Source organism: Alexandromys fortis, unplaced genomic scaffold, assembly GCF_014885135.2.
Source record: "Alexandromys fortis isolate MF-2015 unplaced genomic scaffold, M_Fortis_MF-2015_v1.1 scaffold_46, whole genome shotgun sequence".
Classification (NCBI taxonomy): domain Eukaryota; kingdom Metazoa; phylum Chordata; class Mammalia; order Rodentia; family Cricetidae; genus Alexandromys; species Alexandromys fortis.
The window spans coordinates 2,951,242-2,978,668 of NW_026067919.1; the positions used below are offsets into that span (position 1 = coordinate 2,951,242).

The window sequence follows — 27,427 nt, forward strand, 5'->3', positions numbered from 1 at the left end:
AAGATATTATATAATTATGGACATATGTTCTCTATAAAATACAGTAAAAATTACTAGAGAGCATGTGATCTAATATTTATCTTCTGTGTTCGTGAACAAAGGATAACACTTCCTAAGTCATCTTGTTTATTAGGGAAAATTATCTTCTATCACAGAGAAAAACTAGCTGGCATGCAGGAGTCAAAGCGAGACTTCTCTGCAGTGCCTGATAGTGATGAACTTTGGCAAAACCAAATTAAAACTGATCATGTGTTCCTCACAGATTGTACAGCAGCATCCTCAGCCTCCATGATTCCTTCTGTCAAATTGGGAGAGTTGTAGGCCCTTCTTGAGAATAGTCCCCATCGGCTGGGACACACTTCTTCCAGGCTGGAGCATCCCATATCCAATACCTGGTTAGGACTGTGGTACAAAGTTGAAGTCTTTTACTTCAGCACCAGGAGAGCATCTCTGAAAGGCCTGCCTGCCAGATTGGCTGGTGTCTCTGTTGTAATCACTTCACAGTTAGACCTTACCCTCCACTGAGGCCCTAGTTGCCTCCTGCCTTCCCTTCCCTGCTTTGCCCCCAGAAAATCCTTTCAGCTTCTGCATCACAGGAGTCTATCTAGGAAACCACCAGTGGATCTCAGTTTTAACAATGTGCACCATACCAAATACAGTTTAATAGTTTCTCTAGAGTTGGTTTCTGTTTGATGTCTTCAACATCAAAAGTGCAAAGGAATGAGAAAAGGACTAGAATCAATTTCTCTGGGTATTTCATATACATCATCTATGGAGTTCCAGTCAATGGGCATCAAAAATAAGTACAATTAAACCTGTTCCACAAATTACGTAGCCAGGATCCGAAGGACTGAGATTTGCCAGTGTTTTCATTTATCTTTAGAAATGCTGATGACTGTATGTTAATGATATGCAGAACCCATCTCATTATCAACGGAATTGGGATGTTTATTTGGGTATTTCCACATGCTGTTGAGTTTAGGTCATTTCTGAAATAACTTAACCTAAATTGTTACAAAGAGCTGATGATTCCTTTAAATTTTCATCAGCAACTCAACTGCTAAAACATCTCGAGCAGAAACAAAATCACATAAATAGAAACTTTGCTAATTTCCTCTGCACATCTTATGTCACTTCAGAAATGTGTGTGTCCTTTCTTTTAGCACAAACTATTTGCGATAAGGTAAGATGAAACCTCCCTAGTGGCCATTGGGAGTTCTAGAGTTAAAAGTTAACTGAGTATGTTGACTGCCAATTTTCAGAAGTCCTGTGGGTCACAGCTCATGAACCCTTCAGACAGTAGAAATTACAATAAAAAAAAACCCTCTTTAGTAAAGGTTTTGATTTCATAATTTGACTCATGAATTTTGCAACTTGTGATTTTTTATTATAAATATTACATTGTCAATTTATGCTGTGCTCAAATGAACAAAAGTAAATTTATCATAACTAAGAATACTAAATTTCTAGCAACAATTCATCAAGTACATGATAAATATGAGTGAGTAATATAAAACACATAGTTTTATAAACATACTCTATACTGTGACATAATAATGCCTGTTCAGCACAGATTTTTATGGTATATAATTTAGAATAATTGGTTGGCCAGGTGACTCATCACAGAAAGATACTCACTGCCAAGCCTGATGATTTAAATTTGACCCATGAGACTCAAATAGTGGAAAGAGAGAGAAGCAGCTCTCCAAAGGTACCTGTACCTGCCATGCATGCTTTGTTCTTCACATAAACACACTTCCTATATTCAACGAAAAAAATATAAAAAATTATGAAAGTACCATAAGAGGTTAAGAGTTAAGATTTCTGATTAAATGTAGACATCCTACTCACATTTGTCTTTTCTTAGTCCTGTAACATAATATGCAGTAGAAAATCTTTATAATCAAGTATAAAATGCAGTATTAAAATATCATGAGAAAATATACCTAAAACAAAATTAAAGATTGTAATAAAAATATCTGTCATCTGTGAAAACTCTTTGAAACACGTATAATGAAGTCACAGTTTTTGAGATGTGTAAAACTTTTGTGCCCAACTAACTTCATTCAGTCATCTGTGCTCACCTTGGGTAAGCTGGTTGCCAATGCTAGTTTAAAGGTCTGAGCAACACACTAACCAATCACTGTAGCTTTATTATATTCCCGTATTCATTGTCATATTTGACTTATGTTGTCAAACCTAATTTTCTATTTTTGTCTATAACTGCTATCGAATAATTCAATTTTATCTACAGCATCCTACAGTCAGTCTCTTGCTGCTCATTGTTCCTTTCCATGTAAATCTAGGGTATTTCTAGTTTATATATCCTCTTCATGTTCAATTGTACTTCACTTAGCAGAATAACTAAATGCATTTGTCATTTCTATTGTCACTCACCGCTTACTTGTCCTACACATTGATTACCCCAGATGGTGTTAAGGTGTCAGGAAACTCCAATTTATAAGATTTGCCTTTTCTGCAATACTGATTGCTATTGAAAACAAAACAGTCCCAGAATCTTCTAATGCCTCCAGCCCTGAATTTGTAGCACAGACCTATAATTTATATATAAATTTGTCTTACCTTTTGATCTTCAAGGGCTGTTTATGCTTTTGTAGACTATCAATAGACCAATGGAACTTGCCAGTACATTTGTGATTTCTCAGTGGTCTCTTCTGGAGTTTTATTTACTAATGCAGTGTCTTACTTAATGGTGCTCACTTGCATCAGTGTGTGACACACCGAAGAACCATAGTGAGTATCATCAGTGGACCAATGTGTGACACCATCCCGAGCCATAGTGAGTATCATCACCCACATCAGTGTGTAACACACTGGTGAGCCATAGTATCATCACCCACATTAGTGTGTGACACACCAAAGAGCCTCAGTGAGTATCATCACCCACATCAGTGTGTGACACACTGCAGAGCTAATGTAAGAAGATGCCTGTGTTCACACTTCCCTCCGTGATCAAAATAAAAAATGCTAAAATTAAATTAACCCAAATTATGCAAAAATGCATTTTGTTTTCATTATGGTTCCCTAATGTTTTATCATCTTTGATGCACTATAAATGCTGATATTTATGATCCTCAAATTTTAAGTTATGAGCTTTAGTTTCAAATTTTCTGTTACTCAAAAGAAAACATAATTGCTTCAAAAGAGTAATTTCCATTTGATGGCTAATTGGTTCTCTCATCCTGATATGTATTATACATTTCCAGGCACCCTGAGATGATGCTCTCAATGATAGTCCTGGACCCCCACAAGGAGAGAAGATCCTCCTTTGCTCCCACAGAATGCTATCTTCTTAGCAACATCACAGAGTACATAAAGACAGCCATCTGGGACTCTACAGAGTCATTATATCTCCACCCTTGAGTTGTAACATATATCCATTTTATGTATGGAGTGATTTAACACTACTCTAACAGAGTATGGGGAGTAGCCAGAAGTGCCTAAACCTACATACTCATTCCCACTAAAGACATCAATTCAGTGGGAGACACAAAGAATTGCTGGATTCTGCAAATGTTGAAACAGATCCATCAGACAGATAACTGTGTAGATTTCAATGGTAAAACTACCTAGATGGTTTGTCCTTTTTTTACAAAGTAAACCTGTCAGGTTTAATTGTCAAAAGCAATTGCTCTTCTGAAGCTAAATTTGTTTCTACTCATTTAAACACACACACACAGACAAACACACACACACGCAAGCATATTCACACGGACTCTTTTTTTAAAGTGTTTTAGTTTTAATAATGTGATTATTTTTATTTTATGTCCATTGGTATTTTGCCTGCATGTAGGGCCAGTGTGAGGGAGTCAGATTTCCCTGATTGTTATTACAGACAGGCTCAAATGGATTCTTCGTGTTTAGTAAGATAGATGACACCAACTAGAATCTTTGAAGTGTTTATACTTTGTTTAAATAGTATTCAGTTTAAACTCTGACTCTCTTATTGATTGTCTAAGAAATATTTGAAAATTACATTCTGTAGTTTAGTAGGAGTAGATAGGTGGTCTTAGTAGGTGGTTCTATCTTTTAAGCAACAGGGTTGCATTTGAAGTGATGGTTCCTAGGGAAGAAAGAACAAGACATTGTGGCAGACACGATGATCCTCCTGGCTGAGATGGACACTGTTTAGACTCATGCTGGTAAGCCACAGTCAAGTGACAATACACATTAATGGAACTGGTTTATTCAAGATGTGAGAGTTAGCCAATAAGAGGCTAGATATAATGGGCCAGGCAGTGTTTAAATGAATACAGTTTCTGTGTAATTATTTCGGGTATAAGCTAGCCGGGTGGCAGGATGCAGCCCGCCACTCCTCTTTACAACAAGACATACCTGAGCAGACTCTACAGTGTTTAAAACTTTCCCAGATGCTTTACTCTGTTCTCTTGTGGGTTTGAATTTGACCACTTAGCATGCATGACTAAAGACACAATTATGAAGCACAGAAAATAACTCAGTTGGGTTCCCTTAAATGAAATCATTGTATACTAAATATAGTACACACTGTACAACTGGGATCCTATTTGTTAAGTCTTGTTCTAAAGCAGCCTTTGAATGCTATGCTTTTATTTAGAATGAATGGAAAGAATACTTTAGATTAGGAAGGTTGCACTGAAAAGAAAACTAGAATCACAGTGTAAAACAGAATTTTACACTGTTGTTTTTCATCAAATTCACTAACTGACCCTTAAGCAACTGCTCTCCTAATTGGCAATTACAACTTCACAATTCAGAATATAGGTTAGACTTCACTGTCCTTAGCCAGGCAGGAATTCTCTTCCCTCAGGCAGTGACTCTATCACCACCACTAAAGGGAACTTTACTTAGATCTCTATCTCTCTATAGAACTCTGGATTTAAAGGATGAGGAGAAATTTTGATCATTCAGAGAGGCAGATTAGCAAGTAGCTAACCTTCTCCCTTAGCTCAAGTCTCCCAAAGAAACTGAGCATCTTTCTGCTTAACTCCTACCTAAGAACCCTAACTACATATGGTTCCTCACTCCCACTTCCCGTCAGCTAGTTGCTGGCTCAGCCTCCTGACCCCAGGTTAATTTTATTTAATCAAGCACATGTAACACATCTTTGCATCATTAAACAAATATTCCACAACATAAATGAATGTAACACATCTTAAATTAATATTCCACAACAGTACACTTTGAGGTCAGACAGGACTAAGTGAGACTCTGTATCAAAAACAAAATGAAGCAAGGATAAACAAATCCTGTATCCAAGTGGACTGTTTATAATCCATGACTATGCTGAGCCGAGTTGCACTCAAGCAATGTGCTCAATGAAGAAAGAAAATGGGAAATCCTCAGAGCAGTTTTTAGACAGCATGCTTATAGTCAGATAAAGGAAGGTAGCTTGAGGGCTTTGTGGTACTTTCCTCTTCAACTCTATATCCACCAAGGGAGAGCTGTGGTTCACAGTGGTAATGAAGAATAAACAAAGTGTCTATGTGAAAAGCATAAAATATAACTTTCATTCAATAAGATAGATGTGTGGTTGCTTTTATTCAAAGAATTCATTGGTAATAACTTGGCTTTCACGCATACATATTCCTTCAGAAGTGCACTTGTAGATTCAGCTAGAGCTTGATTTTTCCTGGCTATTTATTAAATAACATTTGGTGCTTGCAAAGACTTTTGTTGTTGTTAAGGATTAGAAAGGACATGTGAATGATAAGCAAGGTATTGTTACATATTATTTTAACTGCTGAGTCTATGTTTCTTCGTGTGTGTGTGTGTGTGTGTGTGTATGTTTAGGATTGACAAGTTGGGATCAGATAATATATCAGATGTCTTATTCCTGGAGAAGACCAATTCTCCTTCACTCACTAGCCATCAATTGCTAGTAGTGCTTCATTTCTGAGTGGGTCTTCATTAGATTCTTTCCCATCCACACTGGCATGTCAGCAGGTGTTGTAATAGTCAGTAATTTTGCTTAAGCTACCATGTTGCTTGTTGAGCTTTTGTGTGTGCAACTTTACTGTCATGTATAGAAGATGCTATTCCTACTGGGATATATGGCCTATTAACCACAACAGTGACCAAAATAACTGGAAAGATATTCCTCAAGGTAAAAGAATGACACATATATTAGAGGTAACCAATGGCTACCTAATCGGATTAAGAGCCTCCTCAGTAGGAGGAATCTGATGCCTGGTACTGTAAACCTGACAAAAGTTCCACAGATGATAAGGCCATGGAGCCTAAAGGAGAACCTACTACTAAGCCTTTGCAACATCAGTATTACCTATAAGAACATTCTCAAGACTTGTCCTTATTTCCACGATGAGCGTATCTAACCCGTCCATCTTCAGATAAGCTTCTTCTTATCACAGATAGAGACCATTACAGAAATTCACAAGTAGAAACTTCCTTTTTTGATTTGTACTTGTTTTAATCCTTCTGAATTTCTTTTTTTTGTAAAGCACATGCAAAATGTAACCAAACGTATTATGTAGACCTCTGTATCTCCAAATGGATTCATTGTCAAGTTCATCATTCATGACCCTGAGGTAAAAACTAATATGGCATTCTTGAGTGTTTCTTATGAGGGCTCATTATCACTCTTCATGGAAGGCTAAAAGGGAGAAACTGAGGAAGAATTCTTGTAAAGATGACTATTTCTAGAGAAAATGTGTCCTGCAGTATTAGAACTTGGAAGCAAATATCTGATGTCACCAACTTCATTCAAATGTTGTGTTCCCTGAGGGATTCTTCATTGATTGATGGCTACTAAAACGCGAGCATAAGTACAGTCCTTTGTCCTCACAGATGGGACCACCCTAGGGAGTCCATAAGAACAGCTCCAGGGGGGCTGGAGAGATGGCTCAGTGGTTAAGAGCATTGCCTGCTCTTCCAAAGGTCCTGAGTTCAATTCCCTGCAACCACATGGTGGCTCACAACCATCTGTAATGAGGTCTGGTGCCCTCTTCTGGCCTGCAGACATACACACAGACAGAATATTGTAAATAAATATTTAAAAAAAAAAAAGAACAGCTCCAGGATCTGCACTTATCATAAACTACTTATTCACACTCATTCTAACCTCACGCATGCATGCTTTTGCTCAGAGCTTTGGTGGCCCTGCTTTATTTTGTGCTTTGTTTGTGGTCTACATCAGATGTTAGTACACATGCCAAAAAAAATCTGACCTTTATTTCCAAATATAAGGGAGATTGACTTCTTTATGTTATTATTGTCATTATTATTACTGAAAATACATTGTTTTCTCATATAATACATCCTGACCACAGTTTCTCCTCCCAGTTAGCCCTACATCCCCTCTCCCCCAAACCTATCACCTCTCCATTTCCTTTCAGAATAGAGAAAGCTTTCAAGAAACAACAGTCAAGCATGATAAAACAGTAAGCAGTAAAATCAAACAAAAACTGGGAAGAACTGCTTAGTTGGAAGTGAAACTAGAAGGGTCACATATGTTATACAATAAATTCCTGCTAAAACCTAGTCAAAAAAATAGGCTCTGCTTTTAGTAAAAGCACTAGTTAAGAAGAGCTTGAATGTTGAGCACAACAAAAGTGCTCATTTTCAACAAAACCCCACAATAATTCAATGAGCAAAGAAAGGATCTTGTCAGAAATAGAGGTGTCACTTAGATAGGCTTGAATGTTTCACACGTTTCCTTCTAGTGCTAAGTCCTTTTGTATCTGGGAAACATGTTCTCTTCTCACCACCCTTCCGCTGAGTAGCTGCTACTCAATGATGCTGTCTGTAAAGTTTGTCATCATTTAGCCCCAAATAGTTTAGATTAATGTGACAATCCAAGTCTCAACGTCTTCCTGTTTCTACATGTCGGCCTCCCTTTTCTCTCTGATCCCATCCACTAATGGATCACAAAGATCTTCAGACTTATTTCCTCCAGCCCACCATACCAGCAGACGTTCTGTGGAATGCACTAGCTAAACAAGCCATAGAAAAAAGGTTAGCTAACTGAAGGCCTCCAATACTCCCTCCTCTCCTCCAAATCCAATCCCTTAGTCACATCTTTAGTTCTACAAAAGAACACTCATTGCAGCCATCCTCTCCTGACCTTCCCACAGACCTTCCCCTCCTAACCTCACTCATTGCTTTATACCAGGCTCCAACGATAGTAGGAAATCCCTAACACACAGGGCACTCCTGAAAGAGAAGCTAGTAGGCTGACTGCAGATCTTCACCTTTCACTCTGCTACTAAAGATCTAATCCTATTTTCATCTCTAGTGCTGCAGCCGAACACCAATTTACCAGAAGAAAATGAATAAACACCTTAGAGAAATACAGGAAAATGCAAACAGTAGAGGAAAATGAACAAAGGTGTTCAAAACCTGGAAATGGAAATAGAATTAAAAAAGAAAACCCAAGATGAAAAATTCTGGATATGAAAAATTTAGGAATTCAAACAGGAACTGTGGAGGCAAGACTCTCCAATAGAATGCAAGAGACAGAATAGAGAACCCCAGGTGTTGAAGATACATTTGAGGAAATGGATGCCTCAGTCAAAGAAGAAGACAGAACATATCTCTAAAATCTGGTAAACTATGAAAAGGCTAAATTTAAGAATAACAGGATAAAAGAAAGAGAAATATCCCAGTTCAAGACTGAGAAAATATTTTCAGCAAAATCATGAAAGAAAAATCAAAGAAAGAGATGCTTATACAGGTACAAAAAAAGGTTAGGACACAAAAGAAATTGTATCAGAAAAGAAAATCTATATAGTAAATAATAATCAAAAGATTAAATGTACAAAACAAAGAGAGAATGGTACAAACTGCAAGAGAAAAGTGACATATAAAAAAAAAGACCAAGTGACATATAAAGGCTTATCTATTAGAATTACACCTGACATCTCAATAGAAACTCAAAAAGCCAGATGATCTGGGAAAGATCTGCTTTAGACTCTCAATAGACCATGGATCCCAAACCAGGCTATGATATCCAGCAAAGCTTTAAGTCACCATAGATAGAGAAAATAAGACCAAATTTAAGCAAGACCTATCTACAAATTCAGCCTTACAGAGGCACTAGAAACAAAACTGCAACCTAAAAAATGTAACTACAACCATGGAAACATAAAGAATAGACATTTATTGATTAACAAAAGAAAAAAAAGTCTTTTTCTCTCTCACACTCATACATATGCACACACAAGCACTACTACTATCAAATTAACAGCAACAACCAAGTAACAGGAATCAACAATCATTGATATATCTCTCAACATCAGTAGCAATAAAAAGGCACAGACTAAGAGGATGAATATAAAAATGGAATGAATGCTTCTGCTATATCCAAAAGACACACCTTAACATCAAGTATAAACATTACCTCAAGTTGACGCGTCATAAAAATATATTCCAAACAAATGCGCCTACAACCTGATATGGATATTTTCATATGCAATAAAATATAATTCAAACCAAAACTAATCAGAAGAGAAAAGACACTATATAATTATCAAAGGAAAATCTACAAAGAGGATAACTGTTTCCATTCTTAATGCCTATGCCCCAAACATAAGGACATCTAAGTCTGTAAAAGAAATGCTACTACATGTTACATCACATATTGTCACTCATACACTGATAGTAGGAGACTTCAATACACTCTCTTACCAATAGACAGATATTCCAGACAAAAACCAAACAGAGAAATGAAGGTGCTAACATATGTTATAAACCAAAGGAACCTAACAGATATTTATAGAAAATTTTACTGAAAAACAAAAGAATATTCCTGCTTCTCAGTACCTCATGGAACTTTCTCCAAAATCAAACACATACTCAGGCATAAAGCAAGTTCAACAGATAAAAGAAAATTGAAATAACATTCCGCATACTATTAGACCACACCATAATAAAGCTGGATGTCAACATCAGAAAGCTAAAGACTCATGGAAAGTGAAGAACTCTCTACTTGATAAAAAAACTGGGTCAAGACAAATTAATAAAGAAATCAGACTTTCTACAATTGAATGAAAATGTCTACACAACACAAACTTATGAGACAAAATTAAAATGGTTCTAAGAGGCAAATTTATCATGCTACATATATACACGCACACACACAAACCCTGTAGATCTCAGAGATCTCTCAACAGCACCCCTGAAAGTTCTAGAACAAAAAGAAAAAAATCACACCCAGGAGAATCAGATGGAAGGAAATAATTATACTTGACAGCTGAAGCCAATAAAATAGAAACATAGAAAACATTACAGAGAATCAAAGAAACAGAGTTTGTTTTTTGAGAAAATCGGCAAGATCGACCAGTTCTTATCCACATTAACTAAATGATGATATAGAGGGAGACTCCAAATTAACAAAATCATAAATGAAAGGAGGGACATAAAAACAGACAATGTGAAAATTCAGAGAATTATGATAAAAAACTTCAAGTCTCTGAAGAAAGAAATTGAAGAAGAAATCGGAAGATGGAAAGTTCTCCCATGTTCATGGATCAGTAGGATTAACAGTAAAAATAGGCATTCTACCTTAAGCAATTTACAGACTCAATGAAATTATCATTAAAATTTCAACACAACTCTTCACAGAACTTGAAAGGATAATTCTCAGCTTCATATTGAAACACACACATATATGCTAGCTAAGATAATTTTGAACAATTAAAAGACTTATGGATTTATAAGTATTCTGATTTCAAGTTGTACTACAAAGATACCATAATTAAAAAAATCATGGTATTAGCAAAAAAGAAGAAAGAAAGAAAGAAAGAAAGAAAGAAAGAAAGAAAGAAAGAAAGAAAGAAACTGATCAATGGAATTGAATTCAAGACCCAGGGATAAATCTGCACATCTATGGACACATGATTTTGATAGAGAAGCCATAAATACATACTTGAAAATAAACCAACATCTTCAATAAATGAAGGATACTAGGAGAACAAGGTCCTGTAAATCAACCAATCATATAAACTCATATAAAGTCATATAAACTCACAGAGACTGAAATAGGGCCTGCTCATGTCTGTACCAGGTCCTCTGCATATATCATGGCTTCTAGTTTAGTGCTTTTATGGAAGGAATATGTGGATGAGTGGGACTTTGAATCTTGTACCTTCTCTTGGGCTCTTTTCTTTCTATTGGTTTATCTTGACCAACTTCAAAAGGTTGGGTTTTGTTTGAAACTACTATATTTTATTGTTATACATTTAAAAAAATCTTATCTATGCTGGTAGTAAGTATATGTTTTTAAATAATTAACTCTTTTTAAGTGTTTATCTTTTTGCTTTATTATCCAGATGATTTTGATAGAAGTGCTAGTAGTTTTCTAAAACAATAAAATATTTCTTGATTTATCGGTGATAGTTTCATCAATCTTTATGATTTTTCTATTGCAAGATGCTCTAGAAATGGAGTCATGCAGTACTGATGGTTTTGGGAATGTCTTTTCACTTAGGCAAGATTATGAATTTGAAGTCCACAGGAGTTGTTTGTCTCAGTAATCAATGTTGCTACCATGCCACTCTGTCCAGTACAGAGAATTATTAATTATGGGAAATCATTTTTAAGCTGCGTATATAAAGCTAAAGATATATGGCATATGAAATACATAAGTAAATACTATCCTGTAGGCAAAGATTGCTAGTTTATTTCCTGGCCACCGAGGCCCAAATAATAACACAGAAACTATTTTAATTACAACATTGTTTGTCCATTAGTTTAGGAATATTTCTAGCTAACTTTTACGCCTTAAATTTAACCCATTTCTATTATTTCTATTACTTTTTGTGTATTGCCATGAGGGTGTGGCCTACTGGTAAGATTCTAGCTGGTGTGGAATCTGGCCTTTTCTCCTTTGGTAGCTACATGGCATCTCCTTGACTCTTCCTATTCTCTTTCTATATCTCTGTTTGGATTTCCCACCTGGCTGTACTCTGCTAAGCCATTGGCGGGAATAGCTTTATTCATTAACCAATAAAAGCAACACATATACAGAAGGACATCCCACATCACTGTCCACATTTAAATGTTATAGAATGTCTAAACATATACATGATAGGAAATTTTCTAAGTTCTGAAAATTTCTTAAATTTGGAATACTGCTGGTCCCAAGAATTTCAGATCCAAGATATTAAGTCTATTGGAGTTTTTTTTCACAACATTTCACATAAAAAGAAGTATTTTAAGGGATGATTATAGGATTTGTTAGAAAGGCCTGCACTTTTAGGCCTGAAATAAAAGCCCAAATCAGACCAGGCCTCCCTGAAAGCTCTTTCTAAGATGGAGAGTTAAAGAGTAGTTTTTGCTGTAGTGACAGCTCTCTGTGGTATCTGGCTTCTCTATACTCTTTGTCACTTATGGTGTATTGACCTAAATCTTATTATATAAAACTTCCTACACATCCCTAAAATGTTATAAAAAGTCAGATATTTCCTTGGTTTTGGGGATTCATCTGAGACTCCTCAGAGAGATAGACTCTTATCACTCTTGTGGTCTCAGTCTCTCTTTTTATCTATTTCTCTTCTCTCCTTTCCTCCCTCCCTCCCACACTCTGCCGATCTATCTCTAATTCTCACATTTGATGAAGCTCCACTCCATTGTGTTTAAATTTTCCATATGCTATATTGTTACTATCAAATGCTTTCCTTCGTACCTCAAGGTCTGATCATGGCTTTGAGTTTGGCTTAGTAAGGGTTTCTATTGCTCTGAAGAGACACCACAATCATGGTAACTCTTAGAAAGGAAAGCATTTCATTCGGGTTGCTACTTACAGTTTCAAGTGGTTTAGTCCATTATGACCATGGTGGGACATGGCAATGTACAGGCAGACATAGTGCTGGAGAAGGATCTGAGAGTTCTCCATCATGATTCGCTGGCAGCAGAAGGAATCTACATGCAACACTGTGTAGCTTGAGCAGAGGAGGCCTCAAAGCCTGGCTTCACCATAACATACTTACTCCAACAAGGCCACACCTACTCCAACAAGGCCATAACCACCCAGTATTGTCACTCCATCTGGGGGCCATTTATTTTTCAAACCACCACAGAGTTCCTCTTATTCCAATAAACCTCATTAAGGTAAATTATTGATCAGGTTCCCCTGTGAGCCAACTGCTATGGCTTTCATTATTTTGTTTCTTTACGACAGTGTTTATATATGATGTGCTTATTAATTTACACCCATTTAACGTAAATGATTTTCAGTGAATACTATGGAAATTTATCTGTTTCTTATTCACAATTATTTTAAGCGCTTTAGATATATTTCCTTAAATTTAAGAACTATAAGAGAACGTAATTAATCATGACACACTTTCAGTTTCTTTTAAGCTACTCATAAAGAGTATACAGGTAAATCATCGAATTGCTAATGTATTACTATTCCCTGGACACTCAATCATCAGGCAGGAAATTTTCTGACACATTTTCAATTTAAGATCATCATTAGTGATTACTAAGTAGTCATGCTTCTATAAGTCATTTGTAAAAATTTTATTCATAAAATCAACTCACAGAGTGAAGGTTTATAGTAAATAGTGCACATTTAAGTATGGCTTTAATCCACTGTGTTAACACAACTACCAAACTCACTGTCATCAAGTTTTTGGTTTGGAGTTATATAACTTAAATTATTATATGTTTTTTGTTTGTTTGTTTTTCATATAATTTATCTTAATGCACCTCGGCTGTTATAACTAAATGTCATGTGCTAAGTGGATTAGAAGCAAAAAATAAATTTCTTCCAATCCTGGAGACTGAGAATTCCATGATCAAAGCACTGGGAGTGTCCCTGTCTGAGGAGGCTGCTTTCCAGTTCCATGAATAGTGCCTAAACTCTGCAAAGTGAAGGCTTACTAAGTCTGGTAGAAGGTAGCATACTTCACAGGCACACTGTTTAAACATATAAATGTATATGTACAAATTCACTGTAAGCAAGCCAACATGCCCACACCAGCTACTCCATGTTGTTGCTCAGCCCTCTGGGGATAAATTTTTTTGAGGGGATAAAAAAGAAAGAAAAGTTTACTAGTTTGTCATACTACTCCAAGCATCGGATCTAATACATACACAGTTTTAAAATATTCCATGAGGAATTCACCCTTCTGCTACGTACTGTCTACAACCCAACCACACAACTGTACACAACAAGCTTGTCTTAACACCCTTCTAGCCTGCCACAAGCACTATCTCTTATTTTGGGAAACAAAGTTGGGTCTCAATTTACACATACAAGTCGTGAATCCTTTCACTTCCTGTTCTGTGAAAGAAAGAATTTATCCATTATGGCAGGTCCTGCTATCATTTGGAAGGCTGGTGAAGCTAAAGTCCTTGACTATCTATACTATCTATGCTAGTCAGCTTTATGAGACTGCCAAACTCCAGGAGATGAAGCCAGTACAGGATTTTAGAAGTAAAACAGACACTGTTTTCTTCAATGGCTCTGAAAACTATGGGTAAATCTATTCCATTTATCTCCACAGTAATTAAACGTTTCAGTGTCCAAAACTCTTATGTCATTTCAAATAAAGAAGTAGCACATATTTTCTGGTGGGACTGTCATTTTCACAGGATTTATTTTAATAAAATCCCTTTGGTTGACCCCAATCTAAACAAGGTTTATTCTCATTGCAACTTGTATTATATCCATAAGAGGGCAGTAGAACACCTGGTTCAGGTGGCAAGAAATGTACTATATGAAATGCTTTTTAAAAATCAAAGCCTTTGAGCAATAATGTCCGTATTTGACTAAATATATTACTATTTTTTGTTACCTAAATGCTGTATATGGAAAAGAAAATCTTTGGTCTCGGTTTCTTCTTTAGCAATAATGGATATTTCATGCAAATTCTTTTAATAATCAGTATTATCAGTTGCATGGTTATGAGTGTTAAGTTTCTTTAAATATAAGCATCTGAAATATGCGAGCTTGATCTGTTTAATTTTGACATAGGATCATATAAAATCACTTTGAAAAATCCAGTGTGGTAAATCACTGTGACGTGGAGGATTTCTCTATTGAACCTGCCACTTTCACACTACATTCCAGTTTGTATTGGGCGAGATATGTATGCCTCAGTCATGTCTCCCGAAGGAAGATAATTAAACATTTTCTCCACTTCAAAAGCATTGATCACGAAGCGTGTTCTCTAACTGACTGGCTCATAGCTAGCATGTAGCTTATGAGCAGTTTTCTGAGTCTGTTGAATCTCCCTGAGAGCCCAAAGTCCTTGATCCTTAAAGCACACCCACTTGAAATAATGTAGATATTTCCATAGTTCCTCACTGCTGGGATTGTCTGTGTACATAAGTACATTTTAGCGATCGTGATCTGGGGAGCCCTCCAGCTGCTGCTCAGCGCTGCCTTGGGATCAGTTTGAATCCTGACATGCCCTCTCATGAGGAAGTGAGCTTGACAATCTGCGTGACATTTCTCAGCCGTTTCTCTAGCTACTAAACAGTAAATGTCCCCATTGCCCAGAGTGGCTATAATCAAAAGCTCTATCTACGTAGTGATGTGAAGTAACCAGCACATGACAATGACTTTGTAAATGTTATTTATGTTAATGCTGTAGATAACTTCTCTGTACTATTCAGAATAGCATTCCTTATGAAATACATTATCATTTTATAGAAACTAGATTCTGTGGAACATAGCTGATATGTTCCTAGATTTTGGGGAAGACCCTTCCTCAGTTAATTGCTTCCACCAATCAGACTGTGTGTGCAGTTTATTCAGCTTTGTCTGATGATACCCTGACATCAATTAAAAGTCATGTTTCTCTTTCTATTATCAGAAAGATCACATTCAAAATTGCTCCTGTTTCTAAGGAACCTTACATAACATAACCTCCATATTTGTTTTTTTTCTCTTTATTTTCATTTTTAATCTATTTTAGGCTGTCTTCTATTTAATCTCATTGTCTATATTTTCATAAGATGCTCTAAATTCCTTCTTGGTGTGTAATGAAATGTACCATTCATGCAAGAAAGTAAACAAGGCGAGCATTTGTTTCTTATGAGCCAACTTTCTAAATTGCTGGAAAGAGAGGGTAGCATCTATTGGCTAAGGAAGCTGTCACTCCAAGGGCTCTAGTGATGGTGACCACACTAAGAAATACTATCCATTATGAGATGGACCTAAGTTCAAAGAGGCCTTCAGCATTTGGGGCACTGATTCTCCCAGCTCTTGCTCCGAACAGCTCTTTATTCTAAATATTCACTTTCGTGGGGAGTAGCTGAGTCCCCTGGCACATTGAAATATTATTCATGCATCATGGATATTAGCTCCAATTGTTTGAAAGTTTCACATGGGTACAGAAAAATCACTCCTGCTTCTAGGTTGTGTGAAATGACTTTAGGTTGATGCTGTTAACCAGTTTATTCTTCATCTAGATGCTCCCATGGCTATAGACCCTGTTACCTCAGCTCACCTGAGGTCATTGACAAGGTGTTTGGTTAGGAAGATAATTTTAGTTAAAACAAATCTCTGTATTTTCCTTCTTTTAAATGAGGTCGACCCACACGTTGACAAGCCCAATGACCCAAACTGCACCTAAAATAGGTAGATCTAGGAAATGAATGTTAGAAAAGATACTATAAATTCCATGTAGGACTTTGCAGAAAAAAACTCATTAAGCATCTAATTGCTCTATTTTGTTTGCTCTCTGTGGATAAGGAATTTTCTGCTAGTAAATTCTAGATATTCCTGAGGTTGCTAGCAATATGGAATAGATTCTGTTTGCTTTTAGTCATGTCTGCTACGCAGCAGCATCACCATTTGGAGTTCCTTAGCCATGACTTTGCTTCATGATGGAATACGATCAGGTCGTATACTATGAAATAATTTTTGTCCTCAAGTCTTTTATCACAGCAATTAAAAACTAAGATAGAATGTCATTTTCACAGTTTCAATCTTTCAAACCTATGAGCAAAGGTCTATCTTCCTGTATTTTCTTTATTCTTTTTTCATGTGTTAAAGTATTCATTAAACACTTCTTCAGTTAAATTAATACAGAAATATATTTAAGGCTGTTGTAAGTGATATCGTTTCCCTTATTTGTTTTACTTTAGTATGTCTGTCCTTAGTATAATGAATGGCTACTCTGTTTTCTGTGTTCCTTCCATATCCTGCTACTTTTCTTAAGACGTTTATGAGCACTAGATTTCTAGTAAAGTCTTTAGGGTCTCTGTGTATAGAATCAAACCATCTGAAAATAAGAGTTAATTTAACTTCTTTCTTTCCTATTTATACCATCTTGATCTTCTTTTCTTGTTTACGGCTCTAAGATATCAATTATTATGTTGACCAAGCAGGAGAATGTAAGCATTCTTGTCTTGTTCCTGATTTCAGTGGAAATGCCTTAAGTGTTTTCTGCTCTTAGGATGAGGTTGGCTATAGAATACAATATATTGTCTATACTATATTAAAATATGTCTCCTATATCTATATTTTTCCAGGATTTTGATCATAAGTGGTTGGAAGATTTAGTCAAAAACCTTTTCTGAATCTAATGGGATGATCACGTGGTTTTTGTTTTGGAGTCTGTTATGTGCCTTTTTGGCAGTTATTGATTGTTAATTGACGCAATGCAAAGACCCTGTGCATTATGAGCTGCACCATTCTCTAGACAAGAGATAATAAAGCAGCTGGATGAGAACAAGAAAAAATGTATGCCTTTGTTTCTCTCTGCTACTGAATGCAGCTGTGGTGTAACTATCTGCTGGAGCTTTCTTCCTTGGCTTCCTGAAATGATGACTATAACCTGAAATTGTAAGGCAAATAAACTATTTCTTCCACATTTTGCTTTTTGTCAGGATATTTTATCACCAAACTGAAACTAGACCAGAGAGATATGGATAAATCTTCCCTTTACGTAGTTTACTAAATACCCCTCTTAAAATTGTAGATAGTGACTGTATTAAATTCTTTACGACTATTGTGATAAAACTCCAAGATCGAAAGTGACTTAGGGAAAAAATGGTTTATTTGGCTTACAGGTTACATTCTATCATCAGGAAAAGCTATATCAGAAACAAGAGAAGAACCTGGTGGCAGGAACTCAAGCAGAGGCCATGGAGGAACACTGCTTCCTGGGTTGCTCCCCATAGATTGCTCCACCTGGTCTGCTTTCTTAATCCATCCAGGAGCACCTGACCACGAGCTCTCCTAGTGAATTGGACCCTCCTATATCAATAATTAATCATAAAATGCCCAACAAACTTACTTACAGGCCAAGCTAATGAAGGCATATTCTCAATTAAGGGTCCCTCTTCTGAGATATAGGAATAAAAAAAAAAAACTTGCTGGCACAGTATTCAGTTAGCTAAGCGACCCATCTGAAAATTTTTGCTTATTTTCCTCAAAATTATTTAGTGATTGATACAATTCAAATATAAGATAATTTGGTAGGTATGTAAAATATCTTTTCCCATGAACAAAGAGAGGAGAATATGAGTTGCTCACAGTGTGTAGAACAGCAGTGAAGTTATTTTGCTAAGGCAGTTGTGGTTAAACCATATGCACTTCCAATTGAATTCTGTTGGTGCAACAGAACAATCTGTCAGAGTTCTTGTCACTTTAAGCTATGATCATAATAAAAACTGCACAGTTGCTACTGTGGGATAGTAATCAAATCTAGAGAAAGAAAAAACGTTCCCTAGGTTACTCCTGTGCACTCTGAGTTTATATTTTTTTAAGCAGAGTTTTGCTTGTTGTGGCTTTGAATGTTTCCTCATTAGAAGGAGTACATCATGATTTTTCCAGTTTATAGTTACATCGTACATGTCTATAGATCATGCAAACACTATTGTTATTGAATTATTTTCCTTAACATTTCTAAAAATTCCAGTGCTTAGATGTTCACTGTGATGAAGATCAAAATGCAAAATATCATCTAGATGAAAATTGAGCACAAACCCAAACTAATGTATTCAAGATCTCTTAGTACTATGTTCTCGGTGTGCTCTATGCAGATGTACATATATGTGTGTGATGTATATCCTTGTGTACATGTGTCAAGTTCAGAGGTCAATGTGGGGTGCCCTTTTCCTTTTTCACAGCTTTCTAATCTGTTTTATGAGAAAGGTTTTCTCACTTAATATTTAGTCTGATTTTACTAGGCCTGTCTGCTTCCCCAGCATGCTAATTTAATTATAGTTTCAAGCTGCCACTATCAGCTTCTATGTGAGGTCTTGGATTCGAAACTGGTTCCTCGTGCATGCTTGCTTTATCTATTATGCCATATCCCCAGTCATCAATGTGAAGTTCTTAGGATTTGGGATCCTGAACAATCCATAATATGAAGAAAATATAAAACTGAGTAATTTAGACGCTATTTTCCCTAGTGTTATGGCAATAGTTATTTCTAGGAAAAATTATAACTATGTAGGCATCGCTTCTTAATTTCTTACTGACTGTGCCATGAAGATTGCATTATCACCCAAGTGCTCAACTGTAGAAAAATGAGTGTTAGTGATTTTTATTGCCTAACAATTATATATAATTATTCTAACAGTTATCAGTGAAATCTCTGTCATTAGATATTTGAGGATTTTAGAAAGCTCACTCATACATATGCTTCTTTCTTAAATAATCATAACTTTATTTTCGTGAGTCTTAGCATTAGAACATAATTCAAATGCTTGGAAGTTTTGTTAGTTTTCTTTTGCTAATGGTTCTCCCCTACCTTAGCATAAAGTGTAAGATTGCTCAGCCTCTGGCTTATCAATGCGGTGAACTGGATTAGTTCCCAGTTTAGAGATAGAGTTTGCATAATTTGAGGCTGGGGAGATGGCTCAGTGAGGAAAGAGCTCCCGCTCAAGCCTAAGGAACTGAATTCAGACCCTTGAAACCTACATAAAGAAACAAGCATGGTGGTGAGCATCAATAATCCTAGCACTTTGGCATGGAGACACACTGAGCTGCAGAACTCTAAGGCCAGCCAATGTAACACTGGGTGAGCTCAAGAAGAGACATCATCTTAAAAATAAGGCAGAGGCCCATGCAATACAATACTGGACTTTGATCTCTGACCCACACTTACATGCACACTTGCACACACACACAGATACTCGTGTATGTACTATAGACACATACAGATGCACACAAATATAAACTAATTTTATAGTTAATTAATACTGCATCTTTCTTATGCCTATGTATGTGAAATGGTATAATACTAATAACATAGAGAAATCACGTGTCACTATGATTATAACCACTCACAGTTGATATACATACAGGTACATATGAAACCCACTAATATTTATATTTTAACCAATATACATATTTGATGTTTCTTACAACTATTATATATATAGTAAAATAATTATGTGCATTGAGTCTCTAATGGATATGTAAGATTTGGATGGTGTTTGATATTATCCAAATATTATCAACATTTCAGTTTAAATGTCCATAACACACATAATTAATACTTTCTCATTTCCCTTGTTAAATATGTCTTGACGCGGTTTAACACTTGTCATAATTGTATTCACATAATCAGATATGTCTCTATGCTCAGTTTGATGAAATAAAAGGCAAAGAAAGCCCTTAAGCAATGCTGAGATTGACATTTGTAGTTTTGTTGTTTGAATGCCAGTGTTTCCACCTATTTCATTTGACCTAGATTAACAGGGTAGGGCACTTCCGTCTTGAATGGGTACAGTAATCTTTATTAATGTATTCAGTCTTGAAAAAGAACCAGATTCTCTTAGCCCTTTAGATTGGCCAGCCCTTCAAAACACCCTGGAGACTTTCCTTCATATTTGCGCATCATTTGGTCCATCTTCTACCACCCTCCTCCCTCATTTCCAGGCACTTCCTATGAGTCCTGAACAACGGTATCCTCATCTGCTCATAGACTCTGTCTATCTGCATTAAGTCTAGTGACAGTAACGTCACACACACAAAGGACTACACTCCTTCTAACTCATGCAAATAGATTTATCATAGATCATATTTCTTCCAGGGACTTCATCATAATTTAGCTAAGTGAATTAATTCACTTTCACCAAATATTTATGATTAGTAATAGTTAAGTCTGATAATGGCATATTTCTTATTTAAATGTAAATAATGAATAATTAAAACTTTAAATGCTGCAGCAGGCAGGGGAAATGAAATTGAATTTTAAAGTCCTTGTGCTTTCCTGAAGGCTGCTTCCACATGTCCATTTTCCTCACCTGTTGTTTTGATATTAATCTGCTGTGAGACAACAGATGCTGATATCAGCTCAGGCAAGGGGAGCAAATAGGCAAGAGTTGCATCTCCAGGACCCCACCACACACTTGTCCTTTCAGCCCTGAGGCAGTGGGAGTGCTGTCAGCATGGTAACTAGCAGTCCTTGCTGCCATCACCGTTGACACATGATGTAAAAATGATTGATATGTTATCTGGGTTCTAACTGATTCCATTTTGGAGGCTAATGGTGTTGGTGAAGGCCACAATACTGGTTCCTTTCAGCACGGGATCGAGTTCTGTGCTTCTCCAGCATGTTACAACATGGAATTGCACACTTCTAGGACACATTGACAGGCTGGAGTACTATGACTTTGGGGTGTGCTGACAGAATGAATTTCTATCTCTCTCTCAGAAACATTCATAGAACTAAGTTCCTTACTTCTCCAGTATGGTCCCTGACAGAGTTACTAACTTCTCAAGGAAATTTACTTTCCTTTATACCCACAGATGGCCTACCACCATGTTGTTCATTCATCCCCAGCTCTTCTGCAGAACACATTATTTAAGTTGAAAAGTTTCCTATACTTTTTTCTCTATGGTAAAATTCACAATTGAGTACCGGGATGAAGTAGAGACTAAACTAAACACCGACCTGGGATCCTGGACACGCCACTCAAGGCTCTTAGCTATTTCTGAAAATAGAACTCAGGGCACTAGACAACTACTTCCTGCCTATACTACACAGATTCATTTTCCCTAATTCTTTTATTTTTCCTTTTATTTTTATCCTTTCATTATGTCCTGACCAGAGTTTCCCCTCCCTCCTCTTCCCTGCTGTCTCCGTGAACCACCTCTCCTTTCCTCCAGATCCATACCTCCTCTGTTTCCCCTCAGAGAAGAGCAGCACCCCTGGGAAATCAACCAAACACAGCAGGACAACTACAATAAGACCAGGCACACAACATCACATCAAGGCTAGACAAGGCAACAGAGTGGGAGGAAAAGGGTCCCACAATCAGGCAAAAGAGTCAGAGACTGCCCACTTTTAGGAATCCCACAAGAACATCAAGCTACTCAGGTATAACTCATATATGGATGACCTAGGCCAGACCCTACAGATCACTGATCTCTGTAAGCCCCCAAGAGTCCCAGTCAATTGATTCTGTGGACTGTGTTCTCATGGTGCCCCTGATTCCTCCGATATCTGTAATCTTTCCTTCTTCCTCGTCTTCCTCCATGAGACTCCCTGCACTGCATCCTAATGTTTGGCTGTGGTACTCTGCATCTGCCCCCATCAGCTGCTGGAAGTCTCTCTGGTCTCTTTGATGATGATTTGGCTGTGTTCCAGTCCAAGAATACTCAGCAAACAGAAAACACTCTAGGTTTGATGTTTTTGTGACTAGTTTGGTACAAAGATCTCCCTGGGAAGAAAATAGAACAGACTTAGTGGGTGGACTGCAGGTGGGTGGGGTTAAGAACAAGAAGAATCAGGTTGGAAAATGGAGAAAATACTGGAGGAGACAACGGGAATTGGGGAACATGTGGGGGATGAGGTGGAAACCTTGTGCAAAGAAAATTCCATGGAATCTACGAGAGTAACCCTAGCAAAGATTCCTAGTAATGGGGACATGGAGTCCGAATCAGTCATTTCTTGTAACTAGGCCAGGCCTCAAGTGGAGGGATTGAAAAAGAAACTAATTTTTCCCTAATTTAAATATACTTATCCCTCATTCATTCATAAACAACAAAGACGAAACTACTAACAGATAATTATAAAATGTAATAATAGAAAACATACAAATTAATGATACTGATAAATATTGTAGATGCTATCTACAAATTAGAAATAAAAATAATAACCATGATTTGTTTAGACTATCACTACCACCATCCTTTTTATATCTTCTCATATGTAACGATGCATGACATTCCTTTGTTCTATTTCCCATTGCCTCTCAGGATCAGTTGAGAGAGAAATGGCTAGATTCAAATGGTCAATTGCTACAAAGATTTTTAGTCGTTTTCTGCTGATTATTTTCATTTCCCAGACAAAATTATTCAGAAATTCTTTGAATTATAATTTATACCAAAGGAGAGACTAGATTTTTCAATGAAGTTAATCAGTAGTGGGTAATAACCAATATTTTAGGAAGCACTGGGTTCACCAGTTCTTTGTTGAGGTCATGGACTAGTTTCCATCTCTGGGTGCATTTTCTTGAATTTGGTACAACTTGGTTTGCCTTTATAAGGATTAAGGTCGGGTCAGTTTGATGGCAAGCTTTTGGATTTGGGGGTCAAAAAATAGTAAAATTTCAGATTAGTTTACATGTTTTGTTGCAAATATGTACTCCTTATTTGGAGAACTTATATACCTTAGAGAACCCTGAATGCAATATGTCTCTGAAAACTGTAAGGCAGCTTGTCACCACTCTGACTATGTCTTACATGGTTGTTAATTATATATGATAGAGAAATAGTTCACTTCGATGACAGTGTCTTGTAATTCTTAAAAGCAAATGAATTTCCTTCATGCCTTCCTCCCATATACTTCCACAAGTAATAAGTACATGAATAAATACATAGAGGACGGTTTGTTCTCCTCACATCTCTGTCTAAAGAGATTTCATTTCTGTTTGTTATTGAAATACCATGAGCTTCAAACCTTTAGTCTCCTGACCTCCTGTGGTGGTCTCATAACACAGTCAGGATACACACACTACGGCAAACAGCAATGAGCTACAGTATTTACTAGAGGCAGTGGCTGAATTTTCTGGGTAACTTAACTTTGAATTAATTCAGTCACATTCAGAGACTTTTTTTTTATTTCAGACAATTTACTGCAGGCGGCATACCTCATGGCAAGGCCAAAATTCATGATTTCTAGATGGCGTAATTTGTCTCCCATAACAATTCTCTACTTTGTAGTGCTTTTGATTGGAGCAATTTCTCTTTCTAGTGTGGGTAGGAAAAGACTAACCACTTCTGCCTTAATTTTCTGTGCATTTCATGTTGTAGTTTTTATGTAGAAGGCAGTAGAAATCAATAAAACTAAGACATAAAAACGTAGAAACATCATTGAGAAGCATATACCCCAACAAGAAATGTCTGCCAGAATCGGGGAAGTGTAATAGTGACATTTAGTTATTGAACTAGAAGAAATATCTGTGCCTTTAAAACCAAAAACAGCTGCTTCTTCTCGTCCTGACGACTGGTGCTGATGATTGGTCAGCCCTTCGTCTGCAATGCACCAATCATTGGTTCTATCTCAGGATTAAGGCCACGCTATTCCACAATGTATTTATGGAACCTGATGAAGTGTATTTAGGATCTATCTGCCCTGTGACCACCGTCTGGCCAAATGATGTCTATGACTTTACCTACCGTACTTACGCCTGCGGTATTGTCAATAAAGTTCTTTATGATGTCACTCTGCTTCAGACACACCTTGCATATATCCCAAAAAACTCTAGTAATAACCGAACTGACATGCACCTGTCCTGTGTTCTACATAGTCGGTATCCTCTTTTCTGTGAAGCTGAGAGTAAAGGGGACTTCACTGGCAACCCTCCTGAGTGGGAAGTAGACATGACGGTACGCAAGAAAGATAAGGCTGCTCCTGCAGTGCCGCTAAACTTTTCAACATCAGGTCAAAACACCAACCGGGTGTCGCAGGAGCCTCAGAGCTTGGGAACCAGCAGGCATCAGCATGCTGAGGCATCTAACTGAGTGGATTAGAGTTTTGCTCTCTCCATTTCTTCAGAATGCAGATGGTTACAGGATGACTTCTCTCATCCATTTTTAAAAAGTGACTGATTTGCAGTTTTAAATAAAATGGCATGCTACCTTCATATATTCTCATTTTAAAAATCTGTCCCTGATTTTAGCTTTATCAAATCTGATTAATCAATAAAAATTTCTATTAAAGCCGCTTCTAAAAATAAAAAATAAAAAAAAACAAAACAAAACAAACAAACAGTGGTACTACCTGTGTAAGGATGCCACTCTTCTTCTGTAACAGAGCAGTGGTAAGCGTTGACAGTACGCTACAGTGAACAAGTCTTGAAGCATCATTGTTTTCTTCCAAGTAGCCTTTGATAGCAAGACACTCTGTTGGTGAGCTCTGGTGCCTGGAAAAGGAGAGACAGCGTGAGGGTACATTATGGACAATGTCACAGACAGCAAGGACAAAGCTTTCTTTTTTATTTATTATAATTTCATTTTACATCCCAGTCACAGCTCTCCCTCCCACCCCTCCTCCTGCCCCCTTTTCCTTTCCCCAGCTCACTACCCATCTACTCCTCCCAAATGGTAAGGGCTTCCGTGGGTCAACAAAGCCCAGCCCATTAAGTTGAGGTAGGACCAAGCCTATCCCTGCTGCATTAAGCCTGAGCATGGCATCCCACCATAGGGAATGGGGTCTGATAAGTTAACTAATGAGGACAAAGCTTTCTGCAGGTGCATCTGCTTCAACCTTGGAGTGATGGTTAGGGCAATGGCCCCTGACCCAATTGCATCTTCCCTGGAGTTGGACCACTTTGTGTTCGGTTTAAACAAGGCATAATACCTATTTAGGGGAAAGATTTAGGAGGGTTTCTACAGTTTGCTCGCCTTCTCTGAGGAAGTAAAATCACTTTACAATGTGATTATTTCTATTGGGGGAAGGGTCGCTGCTTGTTCATCCTGACCACCCAGCCATAAAATAACCACTCAGAAAACTGTATTAATTAAACGACTGCTTGGCCCATTAGCTCTAGCTTTTTATTGGCCATCTCTTACATATTAATTTATCCCATTCCTATTAATCTGTGTATCACCACGTGGCTGTGGCTTACAGGCTAAAGTTCCAACCAGCATCTGTTTCCGGCAGCTACACGGTGTCTCTCTCCACCTTCCTTCTCCCAGCATTCAGTCCAGTTTTTCCATGCCTACTTATGTTCTGCTTTATCAACAGGCCCAGGCAGTTTCTTTAGTCATTAACCAATAAAAGCAACACATAGACAGAAGGATCTCCCACATCACTTTACAATGTGATCATTACATAAAAATATTTGAAGTAATGTTTTTAACATTTTATATGCTATGGAATTGGAAATGAACAGTTACTGGTCTTTGTTTCTAGTATGATTAAAGGGAAAACCAACTTATTTGTTACAATGAAACTCTAATGCTTTCTAATCCCAGTTAATCCTTTTGATTTAGTGGGTGCATTTGAAGGGTTTTGCAAGGTGAGACTATTTATTTTCCAAGTGTACTCTCCTTCCCTGACTATGGAAAGGCCTGGATACTTGTTCTGACCTGAGTGACACGAACACTGAGTTCTTAGTCTTTCATTTCCTGTGACGAGATTTTTCTGTCACCAAAATTGTTCATTTTCACATAGCACTGATGTATTCATAAACCCCTCCTTAAATGTGGGTACTGGGATGGAAAAATAGACTGGGTTTCAGTTTTGTGAATTATAATATTGTGTCATAGCATTATGCCAATCTTTTACAACATCAAAATGCAAAAAAGACAATAAATTAGTGAAGAAACTTTTCTTATATGAAATTGAAAATATATAAAGGTAGACCAGGAATGTAGCTTACTAAATTGTTATATGGTTAATATCATCTTGAGGGCACCATAGAGCATCACGGAGCATAGGGCAAATATTTGCTTTGCAACAGTAGAATCCCATTCTCACACCCAGTTGACTGAACACTCAAATTCTAGACAAAATGGTGGGCAACAGTAATGACTGGGGTATTGCTGTCAACTTTATGTAATTCTCTACTGAAAACCTTTTAGAACTTACCTTTATTTGTTTAGTTCTGAGGATGGAATCGAGGCCTAACACATGCTAGGCAAGTGCTCTACTGAGCTCTAACTGGTAAGCATATGCTTTTAAAAAAATCTCCTCAATGCTGGAAACAAGTCCAATATCTGTAGTTACAGGAGTATGTGTTAAATTCTGTGATTAAATAAAGAGAACTCCATGACTTTGGGTAATGTTATAACTGTCAGGGAAATTAAATACCCATTAACTCAAAATTTTTCTTCATTTAAAAACTAGTTCAGGCTTTTGTTTTTTCTTATTTCTTATTTTCTATTGTTGGTTTTATTTTTATTTGTCTATTCATGTGGTCAGTGGCGCTGAAGAAGTCATAAGATCCAGAGCAGCCTTTGTTCTGGAGTGAATTTTGAATGAAAATGCTGTAACTGATGGTCTGTGCTATGTGGTGGGGGAACGACTTGGTTATCAATGCATAA

General features: G+C 37.0%; 2 protein-coding genes across 2 annotated transcripts in view; both read left to right on the top strand.

Annotated features, from left to right (window-relative positions):
* Positions 1–27,427, top strand: part of Znf385d (zinc finger protein 385D) — a 716,416-nt gene that overhangs the window by 62,333 nt on the left and 626,656 nt on the right. The gene's annotated exons all lie outside the window — the stretch shown is intronic.
* On the top strand, positions 22,675–24,901 carry LOC126500596 (oocyte-secreted protein 1-like). The gene is made up of 2 exons (XM_050140605.1): positions 22,675–22,770; positions 24,362–24,901. Exons 1-2 carry the CDS (start codon positions 22,675–22,677, stop codon positions 24,899–24,901), a joined length of 636 nt encoding a protein of 211 aa, XP_049996562.1.